At 35.4% G+C, this 17607-nt stretch overlaps 2 protein-coding genes across 2 annotated transcripts in view; both read left to right on the forward strand.

Annotated features, from left to right (window-relative positions):
* The window catches only part of LOC118748232 (cytochrome P450 307a1), a 111941-nt gene that overhangs the window by 32303 nt on the left and 62031 nt on the right, over positions 1 to 17607 (forward strand). The gene's annotated exons all lie outside the window — the stretch shown is intronic.
* LOC118748264 (zinc finger BED domain-containing protein DAYSLEEPER-like) lies at positions 5715 to 6797 on the forward strand. Its single transcript, XM_036482641.1, has 2 exons — positions 5715 to 6042; positions 6460 to 6797. The coding sequence occupies exons 1-2, from the start codon at positions 5810 to 5812 to the stop codon at positions 6671 to 6673; spliced, it is 447 nt and encodes a 148-aa protein (XP_036338534.1). The 5' UTR covers positions 5715 to 5809; the 3' UTR covers positions 6674 to 6797.

Below are 17607 nucleotides of genomic sequence, written 5' to 3' on the forward strand. Positions count from 1 at the left end.
TGCATAGTAAAGACCAGCAAATTTGGGATTTAAAATTACACCATCGTAATCCTTGTTTAATTCTCTATAAAAATATGTTCAAAAAAATTGGAGTTTTCAAGATCTATTTTTAAAATATTTTTTTTTTTTATGACGAGGTGGTTTATTTTGTGATAGTCAACAGTGAAGCCGCTACGATGAACAGAACACGAGATATTACAATGTGAAGAAGTCCAGGATTATTTAGTCAGAATCACCAAAAGATCCAAAATTTAAAAAAAAAAAATAAAAATGTGAAGCCAATCGAAATTCTGATACCAAATTTGGTATCCGATATGAAAAAGAATGCCTCATATATATGTTATATACATATAACACAAGGGAACAGTGATTTTGTTGCATAAAATGTTAAAGCTGCTTTTGATAGACTTTTTATGCTGATTACCAGGGAACGGATTTTATGGAAATTGCCTTTTTTCTGCTAAAGAGATAGAGTATATTCTATTAAGAATGTCCACGATTTAGTTTTCCCTGATTCCATAAGTACACATTTGATGTTGCCTTTTTTTGCCTTTTTTTAGATATTTGCCTTTTTTTGCCTTTTCTACCTTTAATAAAGTGATTATAGCATTTACAATTTTTTCTTTAAGATTAAAAAATATACACATGCCCATGCGGCTTATAGAAACGCAGGGACCTCTTGCCAAATTGGTGTTGGAAAAATTCAAAGCCGTTTTCTCAGCTAACGTAGGCTTGGAGACAATAAGGGGTGTGGATAAAATTGTAAAGGGCGAGGAAAATGCCCTTATTCCTGATAATATGAATACATTTAAATTGGGCTCCACTTGTATCAACTTACTTCGAGCGCACATTTAGTACATTCAAGGCTTTTCTTCGCGAAAATCGAATGAGAATGCTGCCAGAAAACTTCAAAATGCACCTTGTGGTTCTATGTTACTACAACTATACAGATTTATATTTTATGAATTAGAAACTCGAAAGGATAAAATAGTCATAGATTCAAAGTACAAATTTTTCATATAATGAAACTAGTTCATAGTTTTTCTCTTTTTACTTGTAATATAAACATTTCTAAAATAAATGTTTTTTTAATTGTTCTTCGTATTTTCTGTCTTTTTTAGGGCCTTATTTTGCTTTTTTAGCAAAACTTAGTGCCTTTTCCTGCCGTTTTCGCTATTTTGTTTTGCCTTTTTTGGCCTTTTTTGCAATACCTAGTGCCTTTTCCTGCCTTTTTCGCTATTTTAATTTGCCTTTTCCAGCCTATTTCGTTATCTTATTTTGCCTTTTTTATAGGTTTTTAGGTCCTAAAAATCCGTTCCCTGCGGATTACGAATCTGTAAGTATAAAGTCTCCATCAGCTCTAGATTTCGTGTTCAAAACGAAACGTGTTCAAAAATCGCGTTTTTTGTAATATTTTAGAAGGTCTAGCAAAAAGAAAAAGGGCATAGAACCTTCCACTTAGGCTTAAAATAAAGCTACAGCTTTCGGCTGCCATCCCTGCACCTTGACCTGATGGTCACTTATAGTCATATATGTAATACTCCTATATTGGCAGTAAGAGCTAGTACCGTCCGAAAACACTACAGTACAGATATATCAATAAACACGTACGAAAGAAAAGGAATACATACGTTTATAAATAAACATGTACACAACACATATACAAAAACGGCACTCAAGTACACAATACATTGACAAAAACGGTACTAGACTGTCTCGCTTTGATTTCGGAATGCTTACACATTGAGAAGTTAGCTTACTGCCAATAGAGAAGTATTACATATATGCTTATAGTCATTTATTGAACAATAACAAAATACTGGTGTATTGTGCTATGGGAAGAAAAGGAATTGTGCCAAAACAAGTTTTTGCCAATAAATATAAGTGACCTTACACTGAAAATAAAATCTGCGTAAATATAACGAAAACTTGCGCGAATCTTCCGAAATTTTTCGTCATTTTGAGCCACGAAAGTTTTCGTTGATTGTACAAAACTGTTTTCGTACATATTACGAAAATATGAGGCATCAAATTTTAAGTACATTTTACGAATCTATTCGTACTATTTACTAAAGAATTTAGTACTATTTACTAAAGAATTTGGTACTATTTACTAAAAAAAATTCGTACTATTTCTTAATTTTTTTACGAAATTTTTGTAAAATGCACAGAAATAATTCGTTTAACGAAATTACTTTCGTAAAATCTGCGCTTGTTTCGTAGAATGTGCGATTTTGCTTTCATTCTCCACACTGTAAAAAACATATTACGAATTATAACACAACACTTTAAATTTGTTTTTATCATTAATTTTAGGCGTTTTTGTTTAACAAAACGTTTTGGAAAAACGCTTAACATTATTGATTAAAATATAATGAAAGTGTTGTGCCATAATTTTAGTCATGTTTTTTATAGTGTTAATAATAAAAGCAATCATACGTTCTACGAAAGAAGAAGAATTTTCTGACTACACTGTATTTTAGAATTAATAGAAAGGGCTATTTTACCTATAATAAAATTTAAGTCTTTTATTTATATGCATAGGTTTTATACTACATATATTTTTTATTGCTTAGGCTTCATTCAATAAAGTATGTTGATGCAAAGTGTTAAACTATGAGACTCAACAAAACTAAATATAATAAGATAAAATATGAAAGATAATAAAAAATACTGGTTTTACTTTCTTAACCCTTCGATTTGTGAGAAGGTCCCTAGGGACCTTTTCGTATTTCATGTGCCTATATCTTTTTGTTCAATGCATTTTTGAAAAGAATTTATACATTTATTCCAAGAATAAATTAAGCTGAATCGTTTAAAATAAGTTTCGAAGGGATACGGGGTCACGTTCGAGTGTTATTGAGATTTCAACATATATAGTACGGGGATTAGGGACCTTGTACAATTTTAGAAGGAATAACAAGTTACTTGTCTTCATGTTTTGATTTTTTTTTCACTTGTTCTTCAAATTATTTCATTCCTAATATATATGCAGGACGTTAATTTAATCAAAAGACAACATAAATACCAAAGAAGTTGCACATGTACAGTCGAAACATCGAGCAACTCTTTGTAGGTCCCTAAGGACCTTCTCACGAATCTAACGTCATCGGCACTGTCACTCATCGGAGGGTTAAAAATTGTAATATTTTTATGTAGAGGCACTTGACAGATCCGCAGCTTCATCGATGTTTGTTCATTGTCCATGCTTCTGCGCCGTATACCAACACGGGCATGATGAGTGACTTATAGGGCGCGGTTTTCGTACGTCGAGAGAGGACTTTACTCCTGAATTGATAGGGTCCCATCACCTTTTGTTTAATTGCGGTGGGGTACCAAACTTCGCACAAAATCAGGTTTTGCTGTGCAATAAATGACTATAAATGACCATCAAGTCAAGTTGCAGGGATGGTATCTTCAGGAACTGTAGTCGAAAGTTCAAACCTTAATTTGAGCCTAAGTATAGGTGTTCAAACATCTTAGGACATGTATTCATACATACATACACCTGCCAGGGTAATAAAACTGAACATAAAAAAATAAGTACAATACTTTCTTAAACATTGTAATATTTTTATGTAGAGGCACTTGACAGATCCGCAGCTTCATCGATGTTTGTTTACTTGACGACTATAAATTAAATGTTAAATGATGTTAAAAACATTGTATGCTTAAAAGCATAGTATATCCACAGCATTAATATTTAATTTTGTATTGTTTTTTTTATCCAGCATCCATTTTTAAAACGTTTAAAATTATATTATACGTTTCACAGCAACCAACAATTAATTCCGCAATGACACGCGATACAAAAAATATGATGAAATATTAAACTGCCCATAATTGAGTATATTGTACGAAAATATTCGTATATTGTACGAATTTAGAAAACATGTTTCCGCATTAGTACTTTATACGAAAGTATTAACTAAATTGTACGAATACAGAATTGTAGAATTCGTAAATCTAAAACCATACGTAAATATTACGAATGCCTTCCTACAATATACAAAATTATTCGTACAGAGATTTGTGCAATGCTTTACGAATGTGTTTCGTAAAATAAACGTAAGATTTCGTAAATTGTACTGAAAAAATGCCTTACGAAAGTCCTTTCGTTATATTTACGTATGGTTCGTAAAATCTTGTTTCGTTATGAAAAGTGTGTTCGTATTATACATTGTACAAAAACTAACACTACGAAAGATTTTCGTAGCACTTTTATGAAATTTTATTTTCAGTGTAGGGTCAAGGGGCAGGGATGGTATTTTCAGGAACCGTAGTCGAAAGTTCAAGCCTAAATTTGAGCCTAAGTATAGAGCCCCAACTTCTGCTTCTTTTTTGGCGCTGTAACCGCCTAAACGATTTTGGCCGAGTTCAGCAAAGCACGCCAGTCGTTTCTCCTCTGTGCCAACTGACGCCAATTGGAAACGCCAAGTGAAGCCAAGTCCTTCTCCACCTGATCTTTCCATCGCAGTGGGGGCCTCCCTCTTCCTCTGCTACCACCAGCGGGTTCCGAGTTGAATACTTTCAGAGCTGGAGCGTCGGTGTCCATTCGAACGACATGACCAGGCCAGCGGAGCCGCTGTATTTTAATTCGCTGCACTATGTCCATATCGTTATAAAGCTCATACAGCTCATCGTTCCATCGTCTGCGGTACTCGCCGTCACCAACGCGTAAAGGCCCGTAAATCTTCCGCAAAATCTTGCGTCTTGTCTTTGTCCATGCTTCTGCGCCGTATACCAGCACGGGCATGATGAGTGATTTATAGAGCGCGGTTTTCGTACGTCGAGAGAGGACTTTACTCCTGAATTGATAGGGTTCCATCACCTTTTGTTTAATTGCGGTGGGGTACTCAAACTTCGCACAAAATCAGGTTTTGCTGTGCAATAAATGACTATAAATGACCATCAAGTCAAGTTGCAGGGATGGTATTTTCAGGAACTGTAGTCGAAAGTTCAAACCTTAATTTGAGCCTAAGTATAGGTGTTCAAACATCTTAGAATATGTATTCATACATACATACATCTGCCAGGGTAATAAAACTGAACATAAAAAAATAAGTACAATAATACTTATTGACACACAGAAAATTCAGTCCACTTTAGAAAAGAAGATAAGTAAAATACTAGGGCTGTGCGTTTATTTGATTATTCGAGTTGAATAAACAATTGCTCAATTATTCGATTAATAAAAATTATGATTACTCAAAACGAAAAAATTATTATTCAAAAAACTGTTCATTTTGTTCATTTGTCTACATAAAGTTTGTAAAAAAAATATAAAAAAAGCCAAGCATCAAAAATTATAAAATAAAAAACTATTTTGATGTGATAGCCGACCGGGAGTGGGCAAAGTGTCGAAGATGCAACAAATGGCTTAAGTAGAACTAGAAGTTCCTTGATTTAGCATATCACTCGTGTGCATAACATCGCTTTGAAGAAAGAAAGGTCAGAAATGTAATATACTTACATCAAATGTTTAAATGAATTATATTATGCATGTATATTAAATATTTTCAAGCAGAGAATGTAACAGCAGTGGGGAGCTTCCCGAAGTATATTGGAATATTACCGATGTAGATTCTACAAATTTTGAAGCAGGAACAAGTTGGTCCTGCGATAACACAAAGCTTGTGGGTACTAAATCACAAAAACCGCAAACGGTAAAGGTGATTAACAGGCTCTTTACAAAATGATCGCACTACCAGGCTACAATCCACCAGGGAGAAAGGCCATTACAGGTCACATTAAAAAGTTGTATATTGTCGCAGCCGCATCTCTTGCAAATATATTAAAAACCGCAGACATGTTCGCCTTAACCACAGACGCATGGACATCAACAGCAGTCGTATCGTATATAACAATAACTACCCACTTTATTGATGACAACTGGGAGTTACGTTCGTATGTTTTAGAAACATTTGATCATCCCCAAAGACACACTTCAGAAAATCTAAGAAAAGCTGTTGAGGACTGCGTCAGTCGGTGGAACATGGACGGAAAAGTCATAGCGACTGTACATGACAATGCTCGAAATGTAACGGCTTCAGTGAAGGATTCTCATCGCCTTGGAGAAAGTGTGCCATGTTTCGCTCATACTCTTCAACTCGCAGTAAACTCTGCTTTAGAATATGCCAAGTTTATTATACAAAGAGCAACTAAAATTGTAAGTCATTTCCGTCATTCCGCATTGGAGACTTCTGCTTTGCTGAAAAAACAAAAAGAATTCGAACTTCCAGGACATCAGCTAGAGCAGTGTTGCATTACACGGTGGAATTCTACATTTAAAATGTTAAAACGGCTAGCAGAAAAACGAAGAACTGTTTGTGCCGTTCTTTCAGATTCTACATCCTCAGGAAGTAGCAGTTTGCACTTAACAGAAGTAGAATGGGACACGATACCCGACCTTTTAGTAGTTTTAGAAGCATTCGGTGTCACAACAACACTAATGTCTTCAGCATCAAGAGTGACACTTTCAATGGTGCGGCCAATTATATACCGTCTTAAAGAAAATTTCTTAAAAGGAAAGCCTACAGATTCCGTCTTAATTAAAAATTTTAAAGAGACGGCGGTTCGAGAGCTTCAAGATCGGTTTTTAAATAAAACTTCTACGGCCAATTTCGAACCCACATGCGTGCTACTAGCTGAAATTCTTGATCCATTGTGTTAGAGAAGCTGTTGGCATGTATGTAAGTATATTGGAATGTGAAAATATCAGAGAAGAAGAACAATCAACACCAACGACCGAGGAGTCCGCACTAAATTTTCTGTTTTTTGGAACAAAAAACCCAAGACAACAATCAGGATATAACCGATTCGAAGAATTGCAGAATTACATGCATGAAGCAGAATCACCTAGCCTATAAATGTATATTTAGGCACAAGGACAGTTTAGTCCATAAATGTATGTAAGCCGTCACAGCAAGAGACTTGACGCAGTACTAAAGAAGCCCTATAAGCTACATAGGCAAAACAAAAAAGCCCTATAAATTATATAGGCAAACTAAAAAAGCCCTGTAATTGTACAGGCACAATATATAAAGCCCAATAAATTGTATTAGCAATACATTTTGGTCAATCGAAAGCGACAATAAAAAGGGCCGAACATTTGGTCCATACGAGCCTTAAAACAAAAAACAAAAAAATTAGCTCAAGCGGCAAGGTAAGACGGGAACAGATTTCCCGCACCTAAAATAATAATAAAAAGCCCTATAAATTTATAGGCACAAGGACAGTTTAGTCCATAAATGTATGTAAGCCGTCACAGCAAGAGACTTGACGCATTACTAAACAAAGCTCTATGATTTAATAGGCTCAAAAAAGCCCTGTAATTGTACAGGCACAATAAAAAAAAGCCCCATAGATTATATAGTCAAAACAAAGCCCTGTATTTGTACAGGCACAATAAATAAAGCCCTATCAATTGTATAGGCAAAAGACATTTGGTCCACACTTGTATATAAGCCGTCAAAGCAAGTGTCTTGACGCAATACTAAAAAAGCCCTATGATTTTATAGGCAGAACAAAAAAAACGCTGTAATTGTACAGGCACAACAAACACAAAAAGCCCTATAAGTTATATAGGCAAAACAAAAAAAGCTGTGTAATTGTACAGACAAAACAAAAAAAAAAGAAAGCCCTGTGATTGTACAGGCAAAATAAAAAAAGCCCAGTAATTATATAGGCAAAATAAAAAAAGCCCTATAAATTTTATAGGCACAAACAAAGTCCTGTATTTGTACAGGCATAACACAAAAGCCCTGAATTTTTATAGGCACAATAAAAAACCCTATAGATTGTATAGGTACAATTAAATTAAAGAAGCCCTATCAATTGTATAGGCATATCCGATTTGTAAGTCGTTGCAGCATGAAACTTTCCGCATAATCGATTTATTGTAATCTAAAAGAGCAAACATCGGCTGTGAGTCGAGGCACAGCAAGGCCAACAAGGCAACCAAACCAATTACCTCCAACGGCTCTTTTGGAGAAGAAAAAACCATATACAATTGATTAAACTATTTAATGAAAAAAAAGGCAGAATCTGGAGAAGCTGGAAAAGCCAATAAGTTGAAAGAAAGATTTTGTCACAAATAGCTCGATTTTGGAAACCAACAAAATGGGCCAGAGAAGAAATTGCCGAGGAAGAACCGGGAGTGTTTCTGGAAATCCTTGGAAAGGTTTATGATTCTCTCAATGAACTCTACAACACATATAACAAGCTCAAGTTTGACATAATTGAAGCTTTTTTTTCGAATACTATCCTAAGCGTTTTGCTTGCGAGAGCGAAATGCTAATAATTAAGAAATATGCCCAAGAAAATAGTAACAAAAACGCAGAGGGGACAGTTTGCACTTCTAATAATAAAATAGACGCAGATGCCAAGGAAGAATGGGTCTTGCCAGAAGTTAGTGCATCGTGCGCCAAAAGTGTCAAAGTAGCTGACACGGTGAAAATGTATAAAGATGCCATGCAAGAATTCTTTTTCCCCCGGCAAGTCCACATTTTGGCAAAATGTTGGACAAAGTAGTGATGGTCGCTGCCGAAAAAACGTCACAACAAGAAAACACATGTTTGAAGCAGCAGTACGCAGAAAGCAGTTATCACATCAAACTAATGCAGGAAGTAGATATTTGCCTGCAGAGCTTGTATGAAGATGCGACAGAAGATAATGCAGGAGAAGATTATGGCGATGAAAGCGAAATCGATGATGATGAAGAAGGCGAGGAAGTCCACGAGGTCGATGCAAATTCTAATGAAATCACTGACCCTGTGCTTAACGGTGGATGTAATATACGAGCACACAACACTCAATCTACTGGAACAAATGTACTGAATAAATCTCCAGACAAGGAAATTCAAAATCTAGGCAACGTTGAGCAGCATTCAGAAAAATGTACTTCCAAAACAGCAGCACATTTAAATAAATCAGAGACCAGCAAACCTGATACAAAGTCTAGTATCAAACATTCTGGTACCAGTTCAACGCGTAGTCATCGCAGAGGTACCGGTAATGATGAGATACAAAATATCGATCACAAAACGGGTAATAACACCATTGATACAGTTAAATGGCAAACTCCTAGGCCCCCGGCAAGCCCCCCTTTTGGCAAAATGTGGGATAAACATCATAGACAGCCAAAAATGCAAGGCGAGTTTCCTGAAATTTGGCGTAAGAGGAAGAAATTAACACTTCGAAGGTACAGGAACTCCTGGGGTAAATTGGATTGGATTTCCTGACCACAACAAATTTAAAATAAATATTTTGAAGGTAAAAAATAAATATTAATTTGAAAAAACATTAACACTTTTTAGCCCTTGGCAGCATGTTCAAATGTCTTTGAACATGGATACATATCTGCCTGAGTAATAACATTAAATATAGCAAGAACTTTTAAAAAATATGTATACAGTACATAAATAATAACTTTTTTGCCCTCGGCAATATGTTTAAACATCTTTGAACATGTATGCATACATACATACATCTGCCAGGGTAATAAAACTGAACATAAAAAATACGTGCAATAATACTTATTGACACACAGAAAATGCAGTCCACTTTAGAATAGAAGATAAGTAAAATACATTAACATGAGAAATTAACAAAAACCCATAAATTGTAACACATTTCACTGTCAATATTTTGTACACCACCGACAGAAGATATCAATGCGTTGATATCTTTTAATCTAATGTTCGCGCGTACAAATGCATACACCCATACATGCATTGATATTACTTGCATGCATACATATAGCCGACGCAAATGCAAGCATTAAAATTAAAATTATGATAACATGTACATACACACACACACGTACATATGTATTTACAATTAGTTAAGGAAAATAGAGTTAGAATTTGTATATAAAAGGAAAATATTTAATAAACAGATCAGAATCGTAAAGACTCTCAAATAAAACTCTCTTTCTTCTTTATTTTATTTTGTATGCTTTACTTCCCCCCACAAGCGGTAAGGGGTAAAGCATTTAACACTCTCTATTCTTCTTTATTCAAGTTTTACTACCCCTCCACCAGCGGTAAGGGGTAAAACTTTTAATATTGAAAGTACTAACCCCTTATTTTATAAGACTCTACTTCCGCCCACCAGTGGTAAGGGGTAGAGAATTTTAGAATAAGAGTATTTGTAGTTCAAGCATTGCTGAGAATTACTTGTTACCCCCCACCAGTGATCGGACTTGAAACAAAATTTGTGTGGTAGAACATGGAAAAAAATGTGGTAGATTTCAATTAAATGTGGTAAATCTCAGGTTTTAGATCGAACTTAGTACAAAAATTAAAAATATTCTGGAAGGTTTCACCTAAATTGCAATCATTTTAATTAGAATCTAAAAAAATTAATTTTAGTATAATAAAGTGTAAGATTGAAGTTGCTAAAAATTCCGTTGAGTTTTGGCAATTCCTTCCATATCAAGATATTTTTCGAACATATTTTGAAAGATTTCTGCAACCTTGCCGAGTGCAGCCAACTTTTCTTTTTTTCACATCACGATGAAGCGAACAAGGGTGGCACGTTCCAGAAACCGCTACTTGGGATTTGCCGATTTTGACAATTCTTAAGTAAAAGTAAACAACGCTTTAGAAACTTTAGATTCACTGAAATCTTCTAGTACTTACACAAAAATCGCCGTTTTTTAACATTTTCGCTATTAATTCTTTTTTATAAATCATAAGTTTTGCAATTTAACACAATGAAACCATGTTTCCTGTCGAAAAATTGAATAATGAGAAAATTTACTATTTTACGGTTTATTTTATACTCCCACTCTGCCTGTTGTTAGTATTTACTGTTGGACAGTTTTTGCTCTTAAAATTAAGAAAATTAAATCGAGCAAAAATAAAACTACTCAAAAACGCGAATAAGTGGTAGATTTCAGACCTTGTGTGGTAGATGCTCAAAAAAGTGGCAGATCTACCTCAATGTGGTAGAAGTCCGATCACTGCAATTTTAAGTCGCTAAGGCTTACCATTAATTTTTCGCAATTTGTTTTTGAAGTGAAACTTCTTAGGTGGCGGTATCGCAAAAATGGAGAGTGAAATTTTTAAAACTGAAAACGTTACATGAGTGAGAAGGAAGATATAGGTAGTATAGGGAAGCGGAAAAAAGAAATTAAGCGACGCATGACGGGTACGAGTACCTACATATGTATATATGCACGTTTGAATGCACGCATGTATGTATACACATACATATATATGTATGTATGAACGAACTCATTGCGCATTTCAGCTCTGCCGCTACCAAGCAATATATGATGCAAGCGTGCTTCGCGTAACTACATCCATTCGTACATATGTACATATGTTTGTATGGATATATTTATGATGAAGCAAACGGGCTTCGTTGATGTACTGATGGGCATATGAACATGTGTACTTATGGACAGCAATCATGGTGAAATGAACTGAAGGTGGCGCATTCCCGAAACCGCTACTTTGGTTTTGCCGACTTTGACATTTATGGCAATACGTAAACAAACTTTTTGTTTAGAAACAAGTGCAAACGTATTACAAACGTATTGTATACTTTCAAGTGAAAAATCGAGGTAATTCGTGCGTTCTGAAGTAAATAACGTTTTATTTGTAACAAAAACTTTATAAAAATGTCGTGTCGTGTGTTGAATTGCAGCAGCCGTAGGGGTAAAGCCCCCAAATGCATTTTTTTTTGTTTCCCCGCGACGACGCCTTGGCCAGAAAGGGGGTAGAGTTCTGCCGGCAGGAGACGCCATACAATTTAGACACCAGCGTAATATGCATGAAGCACTTTACGGACCACTTTTAAACACGACATGTTAAATTGAAAACGTAGAAATACCACAAATTACAAATTGAAATCGGAGGTAAGCAAGCATCGACCACTTTCTGCAGGAAAACATGCGCTGCGACAAGATATTATCACTTTTTCGGCACCTGCAATACAAACACAAAAAATCTAAACAGATAATTAATAAGACCTATTCTTTTGAACACATTTCAAGAGTGGTTGTATATTTTTTGTTAACGTTGTGCTTAATTTGCTATATTCAAAGATGGCTTGAAAAATTGTTCTTCGCCATATTCTTTGTTTACCCGTTACACAAATGTCACTCTGCGGGAATGCGCAATCTTGTATTCCATCGTTCTCGGACAGCAATATTGTCATGTATGTACATATGTCGTTTAAAGTGCAAAACCGCGTATCAACAAAATGCAAAACCGCGTATGTGAAGTTGTAGAAAATATTTTCTAGAGCGTAAAAACACCTATTTCAAAATGGTTCTCTTTTTTATAAAGCAATCGCATTTCTGGCTAGTATATTTCAGGACGAAAGGATAAGGATTAAGCTAAGAGCTTGTGTGAGCAAATCCAATTTTTTGGCAGCCAATGTCAGTTACGCGGTTTTGCAGAATGACGATACGCGGATTTGTACTTTAAACAACGATATGTTTGTGTATGTACATATGTTTGTGTACATGTATATATGCACATACATATGTAGTACAAACGAAAACAAATCTAATAAGCTGCTCGTTGATATAAATGCGAACTGTACTGATTGTCAAAAATTATGTGTTTGTTGTACATTTGTTCATGTTTGTCATTGCGCGTGTAATTTTCTATAGTTTTGTGCTCTTGCTATCTCCTTGTATAAACTCGTTCTTCGTTGGTATACTCTGATGAACATATGTGAGGATGATAGCAAGGCCAACTTATATAAGGTAGTGTTACAGGAGCAGTTGAAATTTTCGCCCGATATTTCTTAAAGAAAGCCATAAACGTAGCGGCCGTTAGTTCAACTTGGTGTTGTTTTGCTCTAGATTGCACCGTTTGTGGGCCTGTTGAATGAATTTATGTCTTGGTTGTCTGAAAGATAAAAAAATTTGGAATTTCTGGCAAGTTGTACCACTTATCGCTACATTAATGGCCATGTTGTACAAACTCATTTAATTTGCGTTTATTTTGTACACTAAATAACCGAAAATGGATAACTCAGCCGAAATAGGTACGTGCTTTCGTGGAATTTTATAAATGTAAGCCGAAACTATGAAATTGTAAAAATGAGATTTTACAATGAGACTGCTCACAAAATTGCAATGTTTGTGGGCAAAACGTCCAACTTGATTGCGGATTGATTTGAATCAACGTTTTCGGCTTGCATTATGTCAGAAGGATATGTTTGTTGTAATTCATTCTGTCATTTACTACCATTATGCGTAGGCCAATTCATGAAATCATTTCATGCGTTTGAGTAGAAACTGAATGAATGAACACCATTTAATGATTTCAATTAACGCGAAATAGAAGTTATGCACTTAGTTTTTACTCAGATCGATGAAATGATTTCGTGAATTGGAGTACGCATACATGTGATACTTATGCTTTTAATTTATAAGGTAATTTTATGTTTTTATCATATATGTAATACTTCTATATTGATAGTAAGCTACCATCTCAATGTGTAAGCATTCCGAAATCAAAGTGAGACAGTCTAGTACTGTTTTTGTCAATGTATTGTGTACTTGAGTGCCGGTTTTGTAAATGTGTCGTGTACATGTTTATTTATAAACGTATGTGTTCCTTTTCTTTCGTACGTGTTTATTGATATATCTGTACTGTAGTGTTTTCGGACGGTACTAGCTCTTATTGCCAATATAGTAGTATTACATATATGGTTTTTATACTCTACATGCTACCACATGAATATATGAATTCGTGATAAGAATATATGAATTCGCCTTGGAAGATAGAAAGCGAGTAAGAAAAAATGTCGGACAAAGGAATTTGTCGTCTTTCAACTTAAATAAATGCATTCTGCAAACAAAAGTGGGTACGTTGCTTAGGGCCTTGGTAATGGCGAATTCGTAAGGATCTATTACACATTATAAACATTTTCATTTATTTGTTAAACATACAATTACTTCCATTACAACCCGGTCCTATGGATGCTAGATGCGCGAATTCATATAAGGTGGTGTTACCGGAAAATGAATAAATAAATTATATGTATATCAGAAAAATTATAAGATGAAATGCAATTATTGTTTGATTTCTAACCAACCTATGTGTGTAACTCAATCGCCTAATGGTTTGCCGAACCATAAACATATGTTTATACATCCAATTTCATGAATAGGTACCTGATACTCACACCTTTTTTAACTTCTATCATGTGTACGGTGTTACACACACATTTTTTTGCTGCTCCGAGGTTAGGTCGTATGTTGGATGCATCAATATAGTGGTGCGAGTTGATGTTTGGCCCTCGGAGTGTACGTATGTACATCTAAAACATGGAAGCATGCCTTCCGTCTATCACAACATGCTCGATTTGGTTTCCCGTTTTTCGATGTGGAGACATCCATGTAGCTTGATGGATCTTTTTATGCTAGAACCCAGTAATACAAACAGCCAAGTTTCGGGCCCCGGCGAAGTCGATCACCCTCAGCTAATATGTATGCTCTAAGCTAAGAGAGCCTTGGATGCCTCGTCCCTCTCTTCCATCGGGGCATTGGAACATTTGAATGAGATGTTGAAGAATCTCGCTTTGATGCGGATTGTGGCTAGACTTTCGCCCACTAGAGTGAACGCCGATCTCTCTCCCACAACAAATCCAACACCGAATTGCACTCCTTTACGTGGCAACTGTAGTAAACGTCGCAGGCTCCACGGTTACCTTCCTCGCCCCGTCCATTGCGCATTTCGTGGATGGCGGTGATGTCAGCTTTTATTTTCCCTAGGACATCAACCAGCCGGGCAGAGGCACCATCCCGATTAAGGTTTCGGATATTCCAAGTGCATACCCTAAAGTCATAGTCCTTCATATGTTTGCCGTGATCGTCATCAAAAGAAGGGGGTATCATCCGTGGCATGTGTTTTTTTTTTTTCATTGGGCAGGGTTTTAACGTGGCGGGACCCAAACCCAGCGCACGCGGGCCACTCCCAGTTGAATGGCGGTCAAAAGCTTTGCAGTACTGGGAAATGTACAAACCATAGTGGTCAAAAGCGAATATCTCAACTAAACCCTGATGTATTTTTTAAATTCATAGCTCTACATACCTGTATGGTAAACAAAATAGCCGGACCAGACGTTATTCAAAATAAAAAATGTAAAAAAATAAACTTTTTTCCGTATACTCTGTAATATTCCTCCGCAATTTTGTAAGGTAAACTAATAATTTATAATCATTGCTTTGCAGAGAAATATCTTCTCTTAAATTATATACTTAGGTATGTATAAATATGAGGACGTATTGAACATTTTGAGTATACAGAGTTTTTATGCTGGTATATTCATTTATGCTAAATATATTACATGATTTTGTTTTGTCACACTTAAGAAGTAAACGTCTTGGCTGTTGACCCAACCGGTCTATAGTTTCATCAATAATCTCAGATTGGTTCTGTGATACAAAACTTTCGCTGTACGCTTAGAAAAGACACATACCTAAAGACGAATTATCAAGCAAGCATTTAGTGGTACTATTTTTGAATATCTAGGCAAAAATTTGGAAGTTATCTGGCTACGCCCATGAACATGCATCAGTTTCCAATGCGAATATGTTAGTGTAATCCGAACGTAATTGTTAGAGTTTTTCTCTACGATGAAGTGGGCAGTGTTTTACTAACTTATGTACATAAGGTTATATTTTTCCGTCCTTTGTGGTTATTAATTTTAGCTATGTTGGCCCCGTATTAGTCATCAACTTTTCTGTTTTGATATTCTGCTGAAGAAAAATCTTTTTATATGTTGTATTTTTTATACTAACACGTGGATTTCTTCCGCTCAATGTTTGCAAAAATCACACCATTTTCTAGATACTGATTTTTCCTAATAACTTGTGCCTTCGCTGGTAGTGAAAGCACGTGCAGATGAGACTTCTTATTGACCTTTAATTGAATATGGTCGTATTATGAACCAACTCGAACCACAATATTGGTAGTAAAATACGCAATTGAATTGTTTTCCGAAATCGAAGTCTATTACTCCATCGCAGGGCATTGGTAATATTTCATCTACTATTTGGAAATCATGCTAAAGTTCTACGTTATTTATGAATAGAGTAGCTGTAATCAAACTCAGAGTTTTAAAACTACCTTCTCCTATGCCATTTAAATTGTAGGTCTGGCTTTTATTTATTTCCAAAGTATCTTCTGCGGTTATTTTAAAAATACTTATTTCTGATCTGTGTATAACAAGAATGTAGCTGTTGAGTCATTTAGTGATGTTCTGACGGTAATAAAGTTGCTAAATGTATAACTGATATGTAATACTAGCAGAGCACCCGACTTCGTTCGGGGTAAACAAATCAAAATATAAAACAGTAATACAAATATTCAGTTCAGCATAATTTAAAGGAGACAAACTATTTTCTTTGTTTACATTAAGGCATCCTTAGGAGCCATTCTTTTGGATTTATCGTGCTATAACTAAAATATATTGATTATCACTTGTACTACAAATTTTGTTCCATTATTAACATTAGATGGATTAAGGCAACGATCAAATTTCTAAATTAAAATTATTCCACTACGGTACGTTCCGTTTAGCTGCCTATTCGATTTGCTGTTTTATTTAGCTGCACTTTTCTAATGGAATGCTTAATTCGGGAGGAGTTTTATTCATTATGAACGAACCTTTTCGTTTAACAGCATCGCGAGATTAAAAAACGATTTAATCTTTCCATTTCAAAATAATTTAAAGACTGTAAGGTTTAAAAAAAAACACACAGTTTTAAATATCTGAGTTATCTAATATATAAATATATATACGTATATCACCCTTTAACAAACTCATTTATATATACTTTACTCTGGACACCTCCCATATTTAGATACCTATGTATGAATACCAAATTTCAAGTTCATATGACTTATGGTTCCCAATTTATAGCTGATACAAAATTCCACGCCTACGGGATGTGCCACGCCCCTTTTACAAACTCGTTTATATATACCCTACTATAAGAACCTACCATTGGAATGTCTGCATACCAAATTTAAAGCTCGTGTGACTTATGGTTCCGAAGTTATAGCTGATAAAAAATACCGCGCCTACGGCATGTGCCACGCGCCCTTTTACAAACTCGTTTATATATACCCTCCTATAAGCACCTACCATTGGTATGTCTGCATACCAAATTTCAAGTTCGTGTGACTTATGGTTCCGTAGATATAGCTGATAAAAAATTCCACCCCTATGGGATGTGCCACGCCCCCTTGTACAAACTCGTTTATATATACCTTGCTATAAGCACCTACCATTGATATGTCTGCATACCAAACTTCAAGTTCGTGTGACTTATGGTTCCGAAGTTATAGCTGATAAAAAATTCCGCGCCTATGGATGTGCCACGCCCCCTTTTACAAACTCGCTTATATATACCCTCCTATTAGCACCTACCATTGGTATGTCTGCATACCAAATTTCAAGTTCGTGTGACTTGTGGTTCCGTAGATATAGCTGATAAAAAATTCCACGCCTATGGGATATGCCACGCCCCCTTTTACAAACTCGATTATATATACCCTCCTATAAGCACCCACCATTGTATGTATGCATACCAAATTTCAAGTTCGTGTGACTTATGGTTCCGAAGTTATA

Source organism: Rhagoletis pomonella, unplaced genomic scaffold (genome assembly GCF_013731165.1).
Source record: "Rhagoletis pomonella isolate Grant_MI unplaced genomic scaffold, Rhpom_1.0 Rhpom_scaffold_00001, whole genome shotgun sequence".
NCBI classification, from domain to species: domain Eukaryota; kingdom Metazoa; phylum Arthropoda; class Insecta; order Diptera; family Tephritidae; genus Rhagoletis; species Rhagoletis pomonella.

Excerpts from the sequence above, each read along its gene's own strand:
- LOC118748264 (XM_036482641.1), top strand. The coding sequence starts at position 5,810 with ATGTTCGCCTTAACCACAGACGCATGGACATCAACAGCAGTCGTATCG. Across the intron at positions 6,043-6,459 it reads CATGACAATGCTCGAAATGT|AGCATCAAGAGTGACACTTT; the intron begins AACGGCTTCAGT and ends ACTAATGTCTTC.